The sequence below is a fragment of the Spinacia oleracea genome, chromosome 4 (assembly GCF_020520425.1).
Source record: "Spinacia oleracea cultivar Varoflay chromosome 4, BTI_SOV_V1, whole genome shotgun sequence".
In the NCBI taxonomy this organism is placed as follows: domain Eukaryota; kingdom Viridiplantae; phylum Streptophyta; class Magnoliopsida; order Caryophyllales; family Amaranthaceae; genus Spinacia; species Spinacia oleracea.
The window spans coordinates 2554185-2574288 of NC_079490.1; the positions used below are offsets into that span (position 1 = coordinate 2554185).

General features: G+C 37.9%; 1 protein-coding gene across 1 annotated transcript; it reads right to left on the reverse strand.

The window, feature by feature from the left end:
• Positions 1–1402: 1402 nt before the first annotated feature.
• Positions 1403–19994, reverse strand: LOC110783294 (protein CHROMATIN REMODELING 5). Its single transcript, XM_021987612.2, has 31 exons — positions 19572–19994; positions 18061–18801; positions 17793–17857; positions 17280–17678; positions 16430–16654; positions 16151–16234; positions 14904–14963; positions 14673–14776; positions 14218–14269; positions 12486–12549; positions 12155–12248; positions 11391–11478; positions 11165–11299; positions 10386–10577; positions 10238–10305; positions 7820–7913; positions 7600–7724; positions 7448–7511; positions 7073–7279; positions 6019–6261; positions 5347–5457; positions 5177–5263; positions 4822–5004; positions 4652–4732; positions 4312–4545; positions 3977–4132; positions 3701–3878; positions 3417–3598; positions 2818–3159; positions 2637–2730; positions 1403–2389 (listed from the first exon to the last, which is right to left on the reverse strand). Exons 2-31 carry the CDS (start codon positions 18719–18721, stop codon positions 1923–1925), a joined length of 5139 nt encoding a protein of 1712 aa, XP_021843304.2. The 5' UTR covers positions 18722–18801; positions 19572–19994; the 3' UTR covers positions 1403–1922.
• Between the last annotated feature and the right edge of the window lie 110 nt (positions 19995–20104).

Below are 20104 nucleotides of genomic sequence, written 5' to 3' on the forward strand. Positions count from 1 at the left end.
GTTAAGAAGGGGGGCTGCCATGGAAATCCTTGAGGTGGGGGGTGGGTTAATGGAACAAGGAAGGGATTTGAGAAAAGAAAAAGAAATGGGTGGGTTAATTGGTATGGGTGGGTTAATGGGTGGGTAATTAGGGATTAGGGGGTTAATTAAGGATTAAGTGAGTAATTAGATCGTAATTGGTTGATTATAAGGATGATGACATCATGGAGGGGTATCTGGGGTATTAAGTCATTTGTGAGGGGTATTTGGTGAATTATTGGAACTTGATGGGCATTTGGTGAATTAAGGCAAAACTCGGGGGTATTTCATGAAATATCCGAATTAATTACATATAAAAAGACATCAAAATACATATACCTTAATCAGTTACATATATTATGTCTACCAAGTTCCTGGGTTTGAAACATGTTCATGTAGTTCTATAATCCTTAATTGGTTAGTAACAGTGAAGTTCATAAATCAATGCCTAGTTAAGTAGTAATATACTCCCTCCGTCCCAAAATTATAGTCCTGTTTGACTAAAAACACGGGTTTTAAGAAAAGTGGAATATAGTGTATGGAAAAGTGGAAAATAGTGTACGGTTAAGTAGAAAGTGGAATATAGTGTATGGGAAAGTGGGGAAAGTAGTGTCCAAATAAGGAAATAGGACTATAAATTTAGGACGCGCGAAATAGAAAACATGACAACAATTTTGGGACTGAGGGAGTAGTATAAACTTGCTGATATTACAAATACTTCCTTATTCATACTCATTGACCTATGTATTACTCGAACTCTTCATTTCACTTTGAGAAAGCCCATGTCCATTCTTGACAGTTGACACTATCACATATCAATGGTATGAACTATGAACACACTTGATACTTAGTTCACTCTGGACAAAAATCACGGATCCATTTCAAAACATAGTCCAGGAAAATATTTGAAAACACATTTAAGTCAAGGATTCTTACAACTAAAAACATACTTTAGCAGTTCGCATGAACTGACCTTTAACTGAACTCCAGATCAACAAACGGCAGGAGAATCAGCAAATGGCACAAACATTCAGGCCTCCAGTACACTTTGAGTCATTGCCCATGGAACTCTGTCAAAACAGATACTTTCAGAAGAAGAAGAAAAAAATTATCTAGCATCAAAGCAGCTGCATTTAACACCTTGTAAATAATGCAAAAGAATTCTTCTGCTCAAATGGAATTCAATCGAGAAGAATGGAATGTACTATTACCTTACATTAGTGATACACCTTGTAAATCTCACCACCTTGAGGAAAGGTTCTGCATCTGGCACAAAACAGAAGGTAAAACAACCACAGTAAAAATCAGTTAGAAGTGAAGGTAGTAAAAACGATGGGGGACGATGCCAAAAAAAAGCAACTGACCAAGGGAACAGAAAAAGAAGTGTGATCAACCTTACTATAGGGAAGTAAACTATTACCAACAATCAAAAAGTATCTACAAGCAGCTTACAATGACCAAAATTTGATTTTGATAACAAAACTGAGTAATGTACATTTTTGAAGGTGCGGTAACTCCGGTAAGTACTAAATACAGTGATCTACCCAGTATGAGTAGATTACAGAGAAACTAGGTTAAAGACCTTCTCTACATCCTTTTTTCTACTTTAAGCTATAATTGTAAACAAATTGTTGGCCTCTATCTACTAGAGAAAAACAAAACACCGCTATTTGCAGGGCTCAACTGCCTTCTTCATTTGTCTCTTGTCACTTGCCACTGCTTATGTCAATGTGTAGATGATCATGCTTTCTTTCTTAGCCATCGAGGCTAACCAGGACACTCCTATCTGACATGCCAAGGCTTAGCATTGGCCATTTTGTCGACAGATAGATTTTTATTTATCCCAGGGGCCAAAAAAATTGAGGTGCTACTCAAATGGACTCCATCCAACCACCATGTAACAGTTACCTAATGCCTGATGAGAAACCTTGCCGTTGTTGAAGACCACTCTGACGCATCTTATACGGCCTCTCATTACTACTATATGGTCTGCTGTCAGTTGGTGCAGCACCCAGTATTCCCAAAGAATTAGATGCGGGCAATCTTGGGCCATTGCTAGAAGGTTTCTGGAAAGGGCCTTCAGCCTCTAAGAAAGCATCTGTCTCGGCTCTTTTCTTCCGTTTCCATGCCTCAAACTTTGCTGGATCATGTATTTTAAGATCTGGTTCAGCTGATTGATACGAGTTATTGTTCTTTAGTCCCTTCAATCTAGCTGACTGACGTTGGAAATCATTATGTCCGTTGATATGGGAGGGTCCCGCCCCAGCTTCATCTTCCTGTTCATGCTTAAGTTTGGAATAAATTTGACATAGTCTGTCCCCAGTCAAATTAGAAAAGGTTGAAACGTATTTCCATAATCGCATCATCATCCCTAATAAATGAGAAAATATATTTTAATCAGAATAGGAAAAGGCGTTCATTGGATTGAGGATAGCATTCAAATATAGTGAAATATGTAATCAATAACAGAGCAGTCATAGCAGCACATATTGTACACCATCTGAAATTAGACTGTGATCCCCGCCCCAGACAAGCTCACTCTTAGTATCAAAGGATACCAGGCTGGCACAAATGGCAATAAGTTGAAACAAAATATACCAGAAAGCCATTGAACTTACGATCTTGTTTATGTGGCTCACGCTCGTGTGCAAAAACAACTTGGTCAACTCTCCTGCCAATAAGTTGCAAGTACTTACGGATCTTTGAGAGCACCTGTAAAGAGAAGGGAAGAAGGTTACGAAACAAGACAACGGTTTTAAATACACTATATTGCTGATATTGCATGGCGAACAGATCAACCTTCTCCTTCGGAAGGTCAGCGCTGGTAGTCTGCAACTTTTGAAGACGTTTCAACGTTCTTTCCTCATCCATCATAACATCTTCACACCATTCCATCCATTTGACTTCCTTAAATTGCTCATATACCTCTTCATTATCAGACATTTCACCTTCCTCTTTAACTAAAGGTTCAGCTTTCTGGGTTCTTTGGGGCCTTTTCTCAATCTGAGTTGAATGTTTGGGGGAACTCGGCCTCCCCCGACCTTTACGAGGCTTTGCTAAACTTTGAAAATTATCAATGTTTTTTGAAGATTTATTGCGCCCCTTGGGACAAGAATTTTTCCCAGCACCAGCAGAAAGTTCCTGGAAGGTAAAACAGACATCAAAATAAGCAAACTATGCTCAATGGATACAAGTGTTTCTAAATGGATTCTATAAAATCTTGATTAATCAAAACCAGCATTATGTTCATTCGCACGCAACAGGAAGAGCAAATAGTTAATCAATACTCCGTAAAAGGAAAAATATATATCACATCAAGAACTATAGTAAAGTGTTCATCAGATAAGTTAAAACAAAGATACATAACAGAACTTTCTTCTGAATGCAAGTGCACATACCATTTCAAGTAGTGCGGAAGCACGATCCTTCAAATTGGGAGCACGTGGAAGGAAAGTTTCATGTGTTTGAAGCTCAACTGGGGCAATCTTCTTAGTTAAACCAAGCCTTTCATCTAACCGGATTTTTTCCCAATTGCCAAACCCATGGTAATGCACGCCCAACAGCAATCTTGCATCATCAACTAACAAGTGGGACACATAAAGTGAGACAAACCACATTTCACGAAAAGCATGGGCAAACAGTGAAAAACTTAAACCATAGGAAACATCATACAATTACTTACTTTGATTCCACCCACACCCTTTTGACCAATTTGCAGGTTTCAAGTACTTTAGCACTCGGAACTGCGAAATGGGATCTTCATAGCGACCAATCCGCTTAGCTACATGTTGAAGCTGCTCTACACGGTTGACCATGTCATTAGCCTTTACAGGCACACCAAAGAAGTCCAAAAGAGGACCCTGCAGATAACATGAATAACATGAGCAAGTGCCACAACAGCCGAGAGACATCCAAAAGAAACATGTAAGAGGCTTTGCCATTATATATTAATGAATACCTTTGGATCAATCTTTGCTTCCTTAGCTGCCTCTTGACACCCATCAATTAAAGCATCAAAAAGTTCTATCTGAGAATCCACTGGAGCTGCCTCAACTGCACCTCCAACCTCAGCTGCAATTAAGTTCATTTGGCTTGCATTGCCAAACTTCATAACCTGAACATCAGACGACGTGAGTACACATATCTAATGGGGAACTCACAGAAACCTAGCCCCTTCTCCTCCACTCCCCTACCCAGGGCACAATATTTTCTTACTAAACCTAATAATTTCTAAAATCCAAGGCAAAACGCGTTTGAGAATCACACTAGGGGGGATAAATATGAGAATCTTACTGCTTTTGCAAAACGCGTTGCATCTCTCTTTGGCAAATTTCCACAAGACCAGTCTCTTACTTGAGCTGAGGCACCGTCAATCATTGGAACCATATTAGAAGACTCTCCTCTACGGCGTTTTGAATTTGCCCTAATAGACGGAGTTTCCTTTCTTTTCCTTTTGTTGCTTCCATCAGGTTGGACAGGCTCCACATAACTCTTATTAAATCTTGCAACTCGAGGAGCCAACGCCTCCTGCATATGTCAAATTATTAATGCGAATCTGCAGCATTTGGGGTTGGAAAATCCATTCAGGCTATAAAACAAGAATAAAATGCCAACACAATGCAGATATATGAACCTCTGCTTCCCCAACAGCATCCGGCTTTATCCAGCGGCTCCAGAAAGTAGTATCATCTTGAGCATTGCAAAAGTTTGCAACCTACATATTTGCATCCACGAAATCGCTTGAGCTCATTGAATAAATAGGCACAGGAGCTATAGCAGACCAATGAAATTTCAAAATCATACCTTAAATTGACTTAGAAGTTCGTTTGCTTGCTCCCCTTCAGCTCCCTTGACCTCAACCTTCTCTGCCCTCTCAAGAATTTCATCTATATCCATATTCAAAAGTCTCTTTTTGCTCTCCTCTTCATTTTTCTCTTCCTTGAATAGCTCCTCAGCTCCAAACCTCAAAATTGCCGAAAGTTCATTCTAAAGTGACAGAAGCATATCAAACCAAACAGTTTAAAAGAGATCCATAACAGAAAATTGAAGAACTAAGCAGAACAACAAGGAACAACAGGAACTAGAAGTTAAAGACTAAAACACCAAGGAAATACAAACACGGAGACAAAGATTAGACCAAAGAAATCGAAAATCTTACTTTGTCAAAGGTAACACCCTTCTTAGCCTCTTTCTTCTCTAATTTACCCTCTGCATTTAGCTTCTGGATCACCAGATGATCAAGGACCTATCACAAAACATATGTCACAGTTAAATGTGAAATAGAAAAATATACCTCCATTAAGAGCCAGGTAACGGTAATCATTTTACCATCTTTTTCTTCGCCCTTTCAAGGATATCTTCTTCAACACTTTTACTCGTTACAAAACGATAGATATTAACAACTTCTTGCTGTCCAATCCTGTGAGCTCTACTCATTGCCTACATACATTAGATACAAAAATGTGAATTAGCAGAGAGCTAGGGAGAAAATAAAGTTGAAAGAATCATAGGAGATAATAATTTGCAATTTTTGTCAAAAAAATATTGTCATCAGGACAAGTAAATTAAAATTTGCAAATTTTGTCCAAAATATTCTCATCAGGACAAGTAAACAATTTTAACCGATGTGGAAAAGTCAATATTTTCTGCTTTCTTTTTTCCTCTTTGCATTGAGGCTTTATACAGGATTTGTTATAGAAATTGCGACTATAAAGAACAAGTAGTACTTCCTCCAATTTATAATAGATCTACCATTTGCTTTTTCATGTTTTCTCATGAAAGTTTAACAACTAGTATCTATGTACAGTACAAGTAAAATTATAAAATGCTGACATAGTGGAAATATTTATTGAGAGATTTGAAGCGAATTGAACAAGATCCCACAAGATGACAATATTTTTCCTTATGTATAAACTAACAAAGATGGTCAAAGGGTATATATAGTGTCAAAAGTCAATATGGTAATCTATTAAACAAATACAAAGTCTTCTAGCTACAAACCTGCAAATCATTCTGAGGGTTCCAGTCTGAATCAAATATAATAACGGTATCAGCAGTTGCCAGGTTTATGCCCAGTCCACCAGCCCGGGTGGAGAGAAGAAAGCAGAAATCATCACTTCCTGGGGCATTAAAATGCTCCATAGCCTGGTGTCTTAACTCAGCCTTAGTACTACCATCAAGCCTTTGAAACTGGAAACCTCTCAAAGACAAATACTCTGCCAATATGTCCAACAACCTCACCATCTGCATGAAAAAAATCAGACTTTGATAAATCACCTGTTACCCTTTGCATATGCAAGTATAAGCGTATAACAAAGAAGAAGATAAGAATAAGAGCAACAAAATTATAGAATTAAATATCATGATTGAACATTTTCTTTTCTCCCAGAAAGTTAACAAACATTACACAAAAAAGAAGGTCTAACTGAAGAAACTCTGTTTCTTCTCAACTATAGTAAATCAAATAGTCCCCACAAGCAAGACCTTTAGGAACGTTAACAATCAGAAGGGCATGATGATGAAAAAATGTACAATTCACCTAAAATGGCCGGTGAGGTTCTGCTAGGTGGTGTATTTCCACAGCCAAACTTTTATTTTCATAAACTTACTTTTCAGGCATGTATTTCCACATACAGAATCCTTTCCCTTACAGCAAAACAGAACATTATTACCAGTAAGCTTTGAACACCATGTGGCTCACGATACCATATACTCTGGGAGACCCCTGACAACAGTTTAAATCTCCAACGATGTAGCCAAACATTCAGCTTAACAGGCCCACATTAAGACGCACAAGGCTCGCATAAAATGCACACACCGCATACACTCAAGTATGTAACGCAACACAAACATGTTAAACAGTCTTAACAACATGACGTATTCTGCTTAGTTGCTTCACTTACTAAATTATATCAACGATGACGCATTGTCACAATCATAAAACTAAATGAAGTGAATAAGCTACTTCATACAGATTAAGATAAATGCCAAAACTCAGACAGCATTACTCAAGTGTTACTCAGACTATGGAATGGAAAAGGATAAAGAAAAAAACCTGTGAGAATATAAGGACCCGATGTTTTGTTTCATGCAATCTCACAAGCAGCTTATCAAGAATCACTAGCTTTCCACTACTAAGTATCATACGCTCAAGTTTGCTTCCATCACTGGTTTCGCCACCATAACCATGATCAGCACTTTCAAATAAGAATGGGTGGTTGCAACACTTTTTCAACTCCACCACAATATTCAGTAGTGAAACCTGCACCATCAATATTAATTCCTGTTATACACTTCAAAGATGCTAGAAGCCTATTAATTCAATAAGTAACCTGACACAAGAAGATATCCTGTAAGCAATCTGTCATAACAAAAGACCAAAAGAATCTAGAAGATCTGCTACAAACAAAATTCCACCCAACCAACATACCTGATTTCCCCTAACACCTTTATTCAAGTCATGGAAATTCCGTTCCAAAATCCACTTATAATACCTGACATGCAAGGCAGTCTAAAGTAAGAATGGATGAAAACATAACAGAACAGCAGATGAATGAACAAGACACTGAGTTAAGTACTTACTGTTTCTGAAGTGGGGACATTTCAACCCTAAGAATTCGTTCAATTTTAGGTGGCAAAGATTTCTCCACATCCTTAATAACTCTCCTGAGGATGTGAGGTCTCAACTCACTGTGAAGATTCCCAAGCTAGCAAAAGTCCAGCCAAACTTTTAGGATCAAAGTACTCTTTTACAAACACCATTGGCTAAACAAAGAGAAGAATTAACAACAAATTATCTTACTTCAATCTCATTGAATGAACTGAGGTTTTTGTAGTTTTGAACAAAGACATCTTTGTTCCTGAACTTATCAGAATCGAGGAAGTGAAGCAGAGCCCTGTGGTCAAAACAGGGTAATGATTAATGAAACCACAAGACAAAAAGTAAACTAATCTAGTACTAGCATCACAAAGGTGGGGGTCAGGGAAACTGTATTCACATTTTCACAAGACTTGCAAGAAAACAGTTTTGCCCAAAACATAGGCAAGTACGGCTGTAAAAGAATACCAAATTTGTCATTTTCTAAATAAAGGTCTAACTAGGAAGTCAACGGTTTCGAATTGCTTTCCTTCAAAATCCTGATAACACGCATAAGAGATCAAACTGAGATGTAGAGAACACCCTGATTCCACAACCCCCACATGTATTTCTCACTCAACAAACCACTGTGGAACTGCAACTCTGTAAGCAGTATACTATTTTTCCATCATAGAACCCGGGTCTTTGCTAAACCCATAATTCCAACCCAATGGATAAGCTATGTTACTCGGACTTGGGTACTCGTATCAACACGGGTATGTGTCCAAGTATTCGGCTATTTTGTGAGAATTTCATCCTTTTGGCCCAAAATAAAGTGTCCAAGTGTTGCGGATCCGAGTAATGGACATGGGTATTTGAGGTGAAATGAAGAGTCCGAGTAGCATGGTGGATAGGTGATCCAAAATTATATTCACAAAAGAACCAAGCGGGTTACCCTTTTTGAATATCACATCCTGAAAACACTAGTAATATCCAAGTCGGTACCACTTCTTAGATTTTGGAAAGTTAAAATTATCGAAGTGACAGTTACAGTTGTCAAATCGGGTGTGGTTCAAGTTTGAGTGTAATCAGGCCGAATCATGTCTAATTTCGGTGATCTAGGGCCAGCGTCCATGCATATCGAATGTGTGATCGGGGTCTCTTAAGTCATTTCGGTTTCTGTCCCAAAGAGAACCAACTGAGTCCTTTAAGCATACTTTGTCTTTACCCACGCACAATATAAAAGCATCCAAGACTACTAACCAAAAGTGACATTCAACTATCAAATTCACTGATCAGGGTTATAAAAAAAATCAAGGCTTCAGATTAAAAGCCAAATAGAAGCAATTCATGCAAAACTGGTTTTGGGTCAATTTGGGGTCCCAGGGCCTGATAAGCCTATAAGGCACCGCGCCAGAAAGTTATGAAATCCGAGACCAATCCAAACTTTTTCAAGTCTGGTCCAATCTGGCAACTTCAGATAGGATTGGGCTTTTCCCTGTCCACTTACACCCATAGTCGCAGATCACTGCCAGGGTGTCACCTGCGATACATGTGCCCTCTCTCACACTCTGCAAACTTTTTAGCACAAAGCGTAGCTACGACTCTCAACTAGACAGCTGTAAGAACTTGTTCAAAAAGCAACCTGTCTGCTTCCTTCATTTAAGAAGCTTGATGCACAGACTGCTCAGTGCTCACATGCAATCAGAGGTTATCATGAACAAACACCCGATTCAGATAATCCTTTGGAGCTTTGAAGGCAGCTGGTGGAAGTTGCATTGATTGCTCGATAATCAAAGTCAATTTAGCAGGAAAATTTGTGAAAGGAGGATCACACGTGCTTAGACTGGCTTCACTCTGGACTTACAAACAAGGAGAGCAAGGGATTTGAGTTGTTTTTCGACCACTAAGCTCATACCAAGTGTATTGAGAGCCTAGATCTCCCTACAACAAGCTTTATAAGAAAGAGAAAAATAAAAAGACCAAAACCTAGAGCAGAGAGAGGGGAAATACTTCCTCCCCCGGGTATCTTCTATAGTTGGATTCAACCAATACAAAAAACGGTATAAGATAACATACGGGCGCAAGTAAAATTTCATTCAGATTGACCTCTTCAGCACCCTTCTTGCCTGAATTAACCCTTACACTACACAAATATGAACTGAGTAATGAGAAATGGAACTCAAGGACCTCAAAGGAGAGCTACTAGTGCAACCATATGGTCAGCTGATTACATGCCAAAGCTTTCACAATGAGCCCTCTGCTTAAAGCTTTCAAATGCAAGGAACTTAGCCATACAAAGTGTAACGTCACCCAGGGGAAACAAAGCCTTTTCAGCCATATGTGAGCAATTATACTATACCCATAGAAGGGGTCCTGTAGACATCAATAATGCACTCCAAAATATTACACACATGCAAATCCGATATCAGATAACAGAAATTTTCTAGATACACATGACTGGCATGTATATCTAAAAAAATTCTGTACACTTTTCAAAACTCTTCCCTCTCCCCTCACCCCCCAAACAAGTTATCTGCAGTCTCCATGAATCCTATACTATGGAATTTGCATGAGAAGATAACAGTTAGCATCAACAAACAAAAGCAACCTATTTAGTTAGATATATAAATATATAATTACCATAGCTCCTCTACACTATTCTGTAATGGAGTTCCAGTAATGAGCAACTTGTTCTTGGTGCTAAATTCCTGCCAAAAAAAATATAAATAAACTGAGAGTTGAGTTCCATGGGAGTAGTCCAATGCATTATCTGACAAAAGGCACATACCAAGAGAGAAGTGTATAATGACGCTTCACTATTTTTTAGACGGTGAGCCTCATCAACCATTAGGTAGCTCCACTTGATCTTTGAAAGCACCACCTTATCCTTCAGAATAACTTCATATGTTGTCAACAAAGCATCAAACCTGATGAATCTGCCTGTATTCTTTTCACTGTAAAACTCATGCATCTGACAAACCTGGAACATAGAAGGGGGCATTCCACTATCAAATTATGTGCAAAACAACCAGCTATATAAAGAACAAAATAAAATATTCAAAGTGATACTAAATCTACCCTGAGTTACAATACCAAGACAATAGTTTTGTCAAGCAATCCAAAACAGTCTAATGAAGCACACAAACTCACATGTAGCACAAAAAAACCATCTTATTAAATACGCATAATTGACAGATGCAGGCAGCATGACAATCTTTAATACATCATTGTTGACCAACGGCACAAGAGTCGATGTATGAAAAGAATATGACAGAGTTGGACTCATTCCTTATTTAAAAATAGAACATTCCTACACTCCACAAATTGTAGCAACAGTCACCAAACAATAGAACTAAAAAAAAGTGGCATAGAAGCCAGCACAAAGGACAGGCACATTACTAAGGAAAAGCCAAATGCAGAGCCACAGGGCAACACATAGAAAACATGAGAACTGACAATGGATAAATGTCTTCATGACACTGAAACAAATACAAAGCATACGTACAAAAAGAAACAAACATAATTAAACCACACAAAAATATAAAAATAAGATGACGTAAAAATTACCTCTCTGCTAGCACGAGTTCCAACATACACAATAACATTCATACTTGGAAGCCATTTCCTAAATTCTTTCGCCCAGTTGGACAAGGTAGACAGTGGTACAACCACGAGAAATGGACCATTGATTTGTTGCGCATTCTGCAAAAAGAAAAATACCAGTTAAAATTTTAATTAGATAAAAGGAAGCAAATACAGTAATATATTGAAATCAATACAAACAAGATTATACCTGTAAAAAACCAAGCATAGAAACTGATTGAACAGTTTTTCCCAGACCCATTTCATCAGCTAGGATGACATTAGTGTCATTTCTCCAGCTGCAACAAAAAAAGTAGCAACAATTATTGCAAGTTCAGACTTCAGAAGCTAAACAGCAGTTTCATATGATAAGTTCATTCACAAGAAACAAGGAAACCAAAAAAGTCCAATATGAAAGCATCCCAAAACCAAAATAAACTCAGTAGACTGTAAAATGAAAGATGGGTAAAGGGGTCAGATCAGAACTTGTACAGCTGATTCACATACAGAAAAATAACAGCAAATCAAGCTCTTTCCTGCTTTAAAAGCTCTTTCAAAGAGGCACGAGCTTGGCATGTTCTGGAATTCTATCATCAGGAATGTATTATGTATCCACCATAAGCACAGCCAAACATGAACGGAATACAAATGACATGCTCAAGTACAGAAAAATATATACAACATGATCAACCAAAAAAATTATTTATTAAAAAAGTTGAATAAAATTGTCATGTTCCCCCGTAAATATAGCTAAGATAACCGCCCCACAACCAAGTTGGAACAAAAGAATAAGGTCACTGATTGGCATGTTGCTCCAATAAGAATTTCTAACGAAACCATCAAAAAAGTGAAAAAGAAAGGAAAACTAGGTCAAGTTAAGAAAACAAGGAAATCAGAGGTCACGTAAAAACTAACAGCGAAAAAACTCAAGAATCACTCTAATAAGCGATAGAGACATATAATCAATCTCAATACCTATTAACAAGAAAATTTAAACCCTCAAGCTGATAGTCACGTAATTTTCCTCCTTTCAGCCATTCAGGCTGCTCTTCCAGCTTCCGCAAACTTCCTACACAACATGAACTTTATCAATATAGGAGTTATTTGCGCAAACTGCAGAAATGGAGAACCGCTTCCAAGTTGCTACATAAAAAAGAATAACTAAATGACATAATCGACAATATCAACCAGAACACAATAATTTCTAACAATATAAATCTGAATTTCACGCATCTAATCCATATTTGTAACAAAATAAACCAACTTCAATCATGCAAACTAAAACTGCTTGATACAGTTACCATACCTCTGATTTTCTTACGCTGTGAATCCACTGTTTTTCCTGGCACTGCTATAGTGACTTCACGAGCCTGATCAAAGCACAGCATATAAGAAAAAAACAGATATCAAATCATGCACGCATATATAAACACAGTGAGTAAACAGAGAAAAGTCCGTACAAGCAACTTGCATATCAAGAACAAAATTCACCAACAAGAATTACATATTACCTACCCTACCAACCAACAGCGAAAAATCATATCATCACTGCAATATGGTAAACCAAAATAACTTGAATATTATATGGTGACCAATTCATTTGGCCGCATTTTACACCAAAACATTCAGTCCTATTTCCATTAAAAATTCACTTAAGTACTTAAGTCAAATACTAACATCACTTTAACTAACTAACTATGCTCCTCGCCTCAGGAAACGAATGAAGGCAGATAAAACCATACTTTCCCACTCTTTTACCCAGTGCAGCCACCCACCACCTCAGCTTTCGCTCACCAGCATCACTGCCTTCTGCTCACAGCAAACCCCAGAAATAACAACCCCTAGAACACACTCAGTCCTCCATACTAGCTAAAAGCAACTTCCCCGTCATAACCATCGTTATCCCCACCAACAATTCGCACCTTACACCACCAAGCTAACCATCATCTTTTTCACCACCGTCAACACAGGAAACAAATCAGGAGAGAGATAGAACCCTTTATTAGTGGCGGTCATGGCTTAGATTTGGCTCGAGGGGGTTAGACTGGCCGCCTAGATCTAGAACTGCTGGAATTTTCCAGTGATCAAAGAGTCCAAACTACCCCATATTCTTCATCATAGCAGCAATTTTAAGATTGGTACAGGACGATGGTGGTGATGTGGATTTTGAGTTGAGGTGGTTGGCCAATGAGAAAAGAGTGGGAAATTAGAATGCAGAGAGGGTTGTGGCAGCTGGGGTGGCTGCTATGGAAGGTTTGATGGAACAGATAGAGAATGTGTGTAGGGCTTGTACAATGCCAAAAGTTGTATGTTATTGTGGTGAGTAGCTTAACAGAGTTGCAGATTATAATATAGAGGCAGCCATAAATGAAGCTTGGACGAGAGGAAAGAGATGAAGGGGGGTAAATAATGGAGAGCAGGACGGTGCCCTTGTTCAAATTAGTGGAAATATTAGAAGAAATTCAAACAAATGAATAAAAACCTACACTACATAAACAGTTAACTAAAAAAGGTAACATAAATTTTTAGTTTTTGGTTCTACCAAAGGGGTACAATACAGAAGTTTCCAATTTTAGTACTATGTTCTCTTAATATTTGAAATTTGCAACAAACCTCCCTTGAACAAGCAAACACAAAAACTGTTCTCATAGATGAACATTTCGCAATAAATGGGGGGTGCCAAGAACAAATTCTATACTAAAATCACGCCCTCCATACCTATAAAGGATGTGAGATCATCCATGAAATAATCTTAATAATGGTTTCTCTATTCCAACATCAAAGAGAATTTCTTCAACTAAAATAAAAATTCGAAGGCCACACCAATATTATAAATGTTACGAGTGTTCACTACTATAAATCAGCTTGTCACTTCTCCATTATCCCATTATCTAGCAATTGTTTATCCACTAACGCAAAGATAAAGCACTATAGGCCAAGAATTAAATGCACAACAAACCACTTTCCAAATCGAGAAGACGGACAGCGGAAAAAGAGAGGACAAAAAACACAAGTACACAACGCTCTGGTGTTTTTACCTTGTACTCATCAATAGCTTCCTGAGCAAATGCAATATCTATATCTTTTTCCCTGCAACAAAATGAACTCATGATTACAAAATGATACAATGCATACATTCTAGTTCAACCAGTAAAACACATGGGTATTTTTAGGAACAGAAGATCTTTTCAACCATTGAACTAAAACAATTTGTAAAGCAGTCTGACCAGAAATTTTATGTATGTGAAGCAAAAGAGCAACAGAAACGAAGAAAACACTGTATTAGCTCTCACTGAAGCTCAGTTATTGATAGATTAAGTTGCAAACCACCTCTCCACCTACCCAAAATTAGAATTGAATTTGTATACAAACTTTTTTCTAAAAAACAAGCAAACACACACACACACAGACACACACACACAGACACACACACCAATAAACAAAGTCCAAAACCTACCGCGCTTGGAGCAATTAAAAGAATGCAAACACTTACCAGGTAACTTCAGCATAAGATAATCCTTGCCACTTCACCAGATACTCAGGAGTCACCTCACCTGAACTATCTTTGTTTATCCTATCAGCAATTACTCTCTCCACCTACACATGCAACATACAGATATTATATTTCTGACTGCAAATGATCTAACACCAGATATAAACGTAGGAACACAATGTGTTATAGAAATCACCAAGAGGAAAGCAAATTCAACCTATGAGACAGTACCTGACAATTTTGTTTAAAAAGATCCAAATCCATTTCCTTGCTTACATCATGGACCTCAATCTAACAAGTCACACAGAAAAAGTACATTACAAAGGAGTAGTTGACCATATTCAGGGCCATTTCCTCATAGTCTAACAACATAAAAAAAAAAAAAACTGTTTATTATCTACTGCCACCATCCTTTTTAAAAGTTCTTTTGTATCACATTTACACATGGGCAGGAGTTAAGAATGCCATAAAGTAACTAAAATGGCCCTGTAAGTAATACTGAAAGAATGTGCGAAAAAGACATTGGAAGATGGCTAAGAATCGAAACATTAATATTTTGGTACGAATATACTACGTAACAAATAAATTAGACAATATCAAGAATAAGATATGAACAGTCATTAAGTCTTTACAATGGAACCGAAGAAAGAAAATTATTTCGAACCCCAAATAACATGATAACACATGTAATAGGTATGAGAAGGTACATAAGAAAGTATAGATTTTTACAAGAAACATAGTCAAAAAAATTCTTTGAAAATGCACCACACTCAAAATAAGCACAAATTTGGCCTTTGCAATACCCCACTATGGCAGGATTCCCCTAAACCAGTTGATTGCTACTTCTGTACCTCATACCTCTCTCTACAGAAAATTTATTAGCCTGAGACTACTATGCTATGTTAAGCTGAACTATGAATCCAATTTACAAGACACAAGCAGTTTAAATTATTAACAAAGTCCACTAGCACACAATTTAGTCAATGCAAACAAATTCCGGAAGAAATATAAGTTCACAGCCAAAGAAAGACAGGTGCATATTCAGGTACAAGGAGAAATACAAAAGATGCTAGTGATGGTATACGAGTATATACAGATACTGGGTTTCGCATCTACAACATTACATTCCTGTTTATCCTGCATCTGATTAAGGACTGTCAGGGGGAAAAACCTTCTTTATTTTTACAGGGGAACAGATCATTGTACTTGGTTCATGTTATAACAATTGTTGTTGAAGTAGCAGTGTCGTTTCGTTTTGGATAGGTTGACAGATAAAATCCTAATAATCCATAAATGATAAAAACACACAGCAGGGGGAAAGTGACTTTAAATTAAGACAAGTCATGTGGTAAAAAGTTAATGAATTAAATAACAGACATAATAATTCTCAAAATTAGCAGCATCAGGAAGAGCTAGATTTGAACTTTTTTTATCTTCCTAGACAAAGGGAGGGAGGAGGGGGGGGGGGTAAAACTCACCTCTTCACGGGATACAGACCTCCGAAACCTTACATCCTCCGCAACTTTTTTCATGTAGTTCAAAACTTTCTTGAAGCCACTGAGCTGAAAAATGGAGAGGGGAGGAAAAAATAAAAAATAAAATAATCAAAGGAACAAACGGGGGGAAAAGGCCACAATGCCGGAAACATAGTGAATTGGAGTAGGACACCATTCAGCATAATAACTACAAATAATGATTAATCCAGACATCACAGATATGACCAATTTCAAAAACAAATCAGAGGAGTGAAGACTTACATTTTGCAACTCAGCTAATGGTTTCCACAGGCAGTGAAGATGAGATTGCCCTTTCCATTTAATAAGAAATTCCATCTCATTCCAATCTAATTCAGTTTCAAACAAGTGGCTTAGCAATACAGGTTGAGTAGATTTGTTGGCTCTGATAGCTTCTTCAGCCATCCCTTTTGGCTGATGGAATAAAACCCTTTCAATTGCGTCAGCATCCTCCTCGTCCATATCCTCCTGTGAGTAAGAAACAGACGATAGTTAGGAATAATAAAGTACGAGCACAACATACTACCTCCATCTCTTTTTATTTTCCCAAATAGTGGTTGAGCTATTTTTCAAATTTTTAATTGAGTGAAGGTCATAAGTGTCAAATTTGGGGCAATGTTTTAGAGACATCATGAAACGGAAAATGGGGCAAACAACAGTGGACAAAGGGAGTATCCTTCAAGCCAAAAGATATACAGAGGGTTAAGACCAAATAACAGACATCAAGAAAAATACATATCGTCCAGAGTCTAAAGAAAAGCCAGGCATCAACAACACAAGAAAAGTCAACCATTGAATATCACCCCTCTAATGATAGTCCGATACAACTTGTTGGCAGAAAAAACGCATAGAATCTAGAGTTCTAGACCAACAAAACTTGACCTGATAGTTTTAGACACATGACAAACTGCTAGACAGTAAATAATTATTGGAATAACACGGTCTGAGTTCTACTTACAGATGGTGTTCGTGTGAGTTTTTACGCAGAAAAGGGAAATAATAAAAATTAAGAAGTACCTTAATCCATCTTATTAAGATAAAGAAGCCAAAGCACACTAAGAAATTATACAAGACTGGGAATGAGAATCAAAACCTTAGACTTTTTATTTTTCCCTTCATCAACTTCTTCACTTTCCTCACTTTCAGCATATGAAACCTTGCGAATTGACCTGGTAGAAGTGCGAGCCTCGTTTTTTCGCCCAAGGTTGCTGTTTTTGCGGAGATGAGCACCTCTTTTTGTCCTAAAATTCTCATCACTATCATCCTCTGAATCCTCAGCAGAAATCTCATCATCTGATACCCTACCTTTTCTTCTTCGAGTAGGGGCAGAGAGAGACCTCTGCCCCTTACTAGCCCTTGCATTTCCTCCACTTTTGACTCGCTGACCAACCCTGGGCTTCTTCTTATAGTATGCATCATCGTCATCTGAAACTTCAACCTCTCCTTCACTTTCAACCTCTTCTTCTGAATCCTCGATTTCCCAGTCATCGTCCTGAAGTTATTCAAACAGCAACTTTAAACAAGGTAGGCTAGAAAAGATGAAACATGAAGCACACTGAATAAGACAGATACAAAGTCTCCAACTCCAAAGTTGATATAAAACAACCTTCACCCTTGTCCGGTCAGCAACAACCCCATCAGGATCAAAATCTGCGTCATCAGGGTCATCTTCTGCAAGTGTTGTTAAAGGAACTTTCAATGCCAAAGAAACGCAAAATTCTAAAGCAAGAGATTCCATATTCTATCACCCTCTACTAACAGAAAGAAGACAAATAATCAACCCATAAAATAGAAGTAACTTCCTAACAAAGGTTTATAGTGTGACCTAACGATTTTCAGAAGCAAAACCCAGATAAGGAAAATAAGTGACAAACCATCTGCTTCGTCATCATCTTCCTCCTCTGCATATTCGTCATCATCATAAGCTCTCCGGTTTGAGTTAGCTGGCATGGTGGTCCTTGATTGTGGTCTTGGATTGGATGTAACAGGATTCAAACCTCTATACTGCAATGAATCATTCTGATCATCCCCATCTTGCTCATAATACTCATCGGATAACATCTCATCTGCAGGAACCTTTTCTGATTCCTTCTGCCCTTCGTATTCTTCTAACTCTAATCTATCCTCCCCGCCAAACGAATTACCTTCGGACCCTTCATCGTTTCTATACTCCGAACCACTTCTAGATTCATGTCCAGAGTCTGAAACATCATGGGAAGCCACTGCCTGACTGCCTTTCCAGAAAGTAGACCCCCATTTCTCAGCTGTACCTCTACTTCTTCTCTCATATGTATGGGAAGTTGAAGGCTCCATGTCAGCACCACCATTGACAGCCACCTCATTGGGTAGTCTGCTAGCACCCGGTTCACCATCACTTTGATAATGTCCATCTATCTTCATTTCAAAATCATTTTCACTCGAATTCAAATCTATGTCAATTGAGTTGTGTACTCTATTCACAGTGTGACTAACATTCTTGTCCTCCATGGCTCTGTGGGTGACTGTCTCCCTCGTATAATCCCTAAAAAATGCCATCCTCTATCATGGAATTGTTATCTTCTACTCTAAAAGTAGTTACCAGCTTAATGCCTAAAGCAACAACTCCAGAACAAATCCTAGGAATACACAAGAACGAATGCAGTCAGATGAAGCAATAAAATTTCTCATACTTCATATTACAATTACCAAACTGAAACAAGTAGCAAATAGCAAGAGGCTGACACAAAGCAATACACACTCAGTAGTACTAAGGTAAGAAGAGTGTAAGAAAAGAACAGAGTCGCCTTCAACGGAATATGAGGAGAGCATTATGAATAACCTTTCCACATAATGGTGATTATCAAATTCATATGGGGTGAAGTTGACTGGCTTATATCATACAAGCATGTTTTTCCTAGAACTTGAGTAGTTAACTACAATCACTGTCCAAGTAATCAAGGAGAGCAAGTCGGGCTACGACATGAGCTAATAATGAAACAAAAAAAACAAGCTTTTTGATGAATTAATCAAACCTATAGAGAAGGTTAGAGAATATGCAATGATTAGCAAAGACCCAAAAAAAACAGTTAACTTCTAGCACTCTACACAAATAACTGAAATTCAACGTCCAACTGATCACAAACTAAACCTAAATCCAACACTAAACATCAATATAACTCATTCCAACCAAACTCCATGAAACAAACAAATCAAATTAGGAAAACAACGGATCGGACACTCAACACTGATAACAAAACGAGCTAAACACTCAAAAACGCCTCAATAAACTCCCTACATAAACAAACCCTAAAAATCGAATCCGAATTCAAAATCCAACACCAAAAACCCTAAATCAACCCGCCAATTTCCTACACAATTCAGTAGCCACTAATCAAATCAACCTTACCTGCAAAAATCGGGGTCCAATTGAAGGTATCAATGAAAAGAGGAGAGAGAAAAGGATGCGCCGGTTAAATAATCGCGCGCACACCTACTCGGAAAATCACGTCGGAAAATGGCCGGGAAATCAAACACACAAAAAAGGAGGGGACTACTATTTCAAAAAAAAATTGATATTTCTCTTTATATATTCTGTTGTTTTTTGTGAAATCGGGAAATAATTATTTACTTCCTTAGTATGGAATAAGTATTGAGGAATCGGAGGATTGTAGCGGTAAAGCGATCGCCGCCGGGAAAGAGGAGAGAGAAAGGCGGTTTTCCGGTGGGAAGGGAGGAGGGGAGGGGGGGAAGCGACGATAGGGTTGATTTGGGTTTTTGTGAGGAGAGAGAAAAGAGAGGAGGTGTTTTTGCGGAGAGAGGGAGAGATAATTAGGGGAAAAATAATTTTGGGGAGTGGTGAAAAATTGAAATAAATGGGGGAATTTTTTAATATTTTGTAAAAAAAAATTAGGCTAAAAGTGTTTTTTTGGGTCAATGAAA